Source organism: Palaemon carinicauda, chromosome 14 (genome assembly GCF_036898095.1).
Source record: "Palaemon carinicauda isolate YSFRI2023 chromosome 14, ASM3689809v2, whole genome shotgun sequence".
NCBI classification, from domain to species: Eukaryota; Metazoa; Arthropoda; class Malacostraca; order Decapoda; family Palaemonidae; genus Palaemon; species Palaemon carinicauda.
In genome coordinates this window covers 120679989-120682488 of record NC_090738.1, presented here as the reverse complement: position 1 = coordinate 120682488, position 2500 = coordinate 120679989, and the positions used below count along the sequence as shown (strand labels likewise).

The following is a 2500-nucleotide window of genomic DNA, read 5'->3' as shown; positions in this document are numbered from 1 at the left end:
TGAATGGAGAAGTAAAGATTTAAAAGAATACCATAAAAGAGACTGGCTAAATCTAATAGAGGCCCTTTGCGTCAATAGTCATAGGAGGCACCAAAAAAAATCCACCTTTTTGTACAGCAGGCAAAATAAACCATCGAGCCAAATACCAATTTTGTAGTTGTGTCATAGCATAACCATACATAATTGTACTGTATATATAATGTATGGCAGAATATCTTACATTACATTTGCAGTATAATTAATGAAAGCTTTTAGTCTAGGAATAAGTTTCATATCGGAAGAAAACATTAATTAAAAACTTGAAGTACCTATTTTACAAGAAGGACGCAACCCTCATAAAACTATAGACTTATAGGCCCAAATGACACTAAATGCACATTTCAATAACTACATTATGTAATAATCTTAGCATAAATATTTAAAAAAAGAAATCAAATTCCAACTTTTCTTATAACTACACGGCAATACCTAATTATTCACTCCTTTTCTTCCAAGAAAACAATAAACACAAGTCACCAGGCTTTAAAACAATAACATTTTCATACCTTAGCGACATCAAATTCTGCACCATTTCCTTCCCAAGGTAGTGGTCAATTCGGTACATCTCTTCTTCTTTGAAAAGCCCCGCTAGATGGTTGGACAATTTGGCAGACGATTCGGAATCCCTGCCGAAGGGCTTTTCGATGATAACACGTGTCCAGCCTTGCTTTGCCATGCAACACCCCTTGATGTTGGACGTTACTGTGTCGAACACGGAGGGAGGAAGGGCCAGATAGAAGATGCGATTGGCCTTCTCAGTGCCAACCTTAACCATCTCCTGGTCGAGCAGTTCAAAATCCCGACGAGTGTCGTAGGAACCTTTAACATAGTGATTGACAGACCAGAACTGCAGGTGACGGTCCTGCTCGTCGTCTTTAACTTTCATGTAAGGATTACATTTCTCCCGGATCTGATTCACTGTTAGTCCGGAGCGTGCATATCCTACAAAAATCGTATTCTCGGGGAGAAGTCTGTCTCTGTATAACCACCACAACGTAGGGTAAATCTTCTTTTTAGCCAGGTCACCCGAAGCACCCATGACGACAAATATGTGAGGGGTCGATGCTTCGAAGTTGGTCTCGCCGGGAGTCCTGCATGACTTAAGACTTTGACGGATTAAGGACAACATTTCCTCTGCTCCCGCCGAGTCGCTCTTGGATACTAAAGGTGGCCTAGGCATCGTGCCGCTTGAATCTCGAGTGCCGACACTTACAAGACTTCCTTGGTCTCCTGTCACAACACCGCACACTAAACAGGTATTACCCAGCTTTGCGGAAGTTTTCTGGAGTAGTTGATTCTTGACACCAGCTTTGCTAAGGAACTTCTGACATCGAATACTAGGTTGTTTAGGTTGTGTTGAGAACTCACCCATGTCAGCTGTGCGAATATTGCCAGGTAGAAATTAACTCTTATGTTTTTTACTTTAAAAATTCACGTTATTTCACCTATTGAATTATTCATAATATTCATATAAATATTCATAAATTTGAATCTAGCCAAGACCAATTTTCCGAAGTATTCATAATTACGTAATGCGTGTTATAAAAGTCATCTAGCAACAACTGGCAAGAATTCCAACGTCTTTTGTACTCTAAATCTCACGGATTTCGCTCTCTTCCTAAATCTCACGATTCCGGTGAATGTCTCATACACAATGGTGTTATGTAATATGCTGTGCTGCGGGTTTGTGTTCCCAGGGATATTTAACAAGAATCAAAATGTCTTGAAGCGCAACGTTGTGTGATGCCGTCTTTCCCGACATCTACAATTTCTTAATGAAATACTGTCTTTAAAAAATCATTTACGAATCCGATTCAACACCATGGACTGCAAATTCCCCCGGTTTGTTTTTGCAATAGGTAGAAATATTGATACCACGTGATTTAACGTAGATTAGCTCACTTTTAAGTTTTAACATCAAGCCGTTTACCCAAATCGAAAGGAGGTGGTTTCAAGGAGTTAAACGATAACAAAAATACGTTATCTCTCATTAACTGCAGAATCATGGATGAATAATAGCCACTCCACAAACATATAGGTCTATTAATACAACTTATGCACCCACGCACACTTTACATATATGTTTTAATTAAATATAAGTACATATACTGTATAACTAATTTACGGATACGGAATCATGTAGAAAACAGGAATTTCTCATTGCGTTCGAAATTTTCAGCATTAATGTGTTCGTTCAATATCTTTTATTAAATCTCATTTTATTTATTATATAGATATACATTACCAATTTAGACGGAAACAGAGAAAATTTTATTCCGTGAATTGAAGGATGAAATAAATAAAAGAGGATTGTTTTGAAAATAGAAATGGTTAGGCTACAATATTTCCTTTTGAGGGTTATGGTAGGCCTATTTGTTTTTTATAGTTTATATATATAATTTATATAATTTGTAAAATGAAGAACATAACGAAGACAATTCTTTAGCAAATGTTAAAATTT

General features: G+C 37.1%; 1 protein-coding gene across 1 annotated transcript; it reads right to left on the bottom strand.

Moving 5' to 3' along the window:
* Window positions 1–472: 472 nt before the first annotated feature.
* Window positions 473–1426, bottom strand: LOC137652954 (glucose-6-phosphate 1-dehydrogenase-like). Its single transcript, XM_068386348.1, has one exon. It carries the CDS (start codon window positions 1409–1411, stop codon window positions 473–475), a length of 939 nt encoding a protein of 312 aa, XP_068242449.1. The 5' UTR covers window positions 1412–1426.
* Between the last annotated feature and the right edge of the window lie 1074 nt (window positions 1427–2500).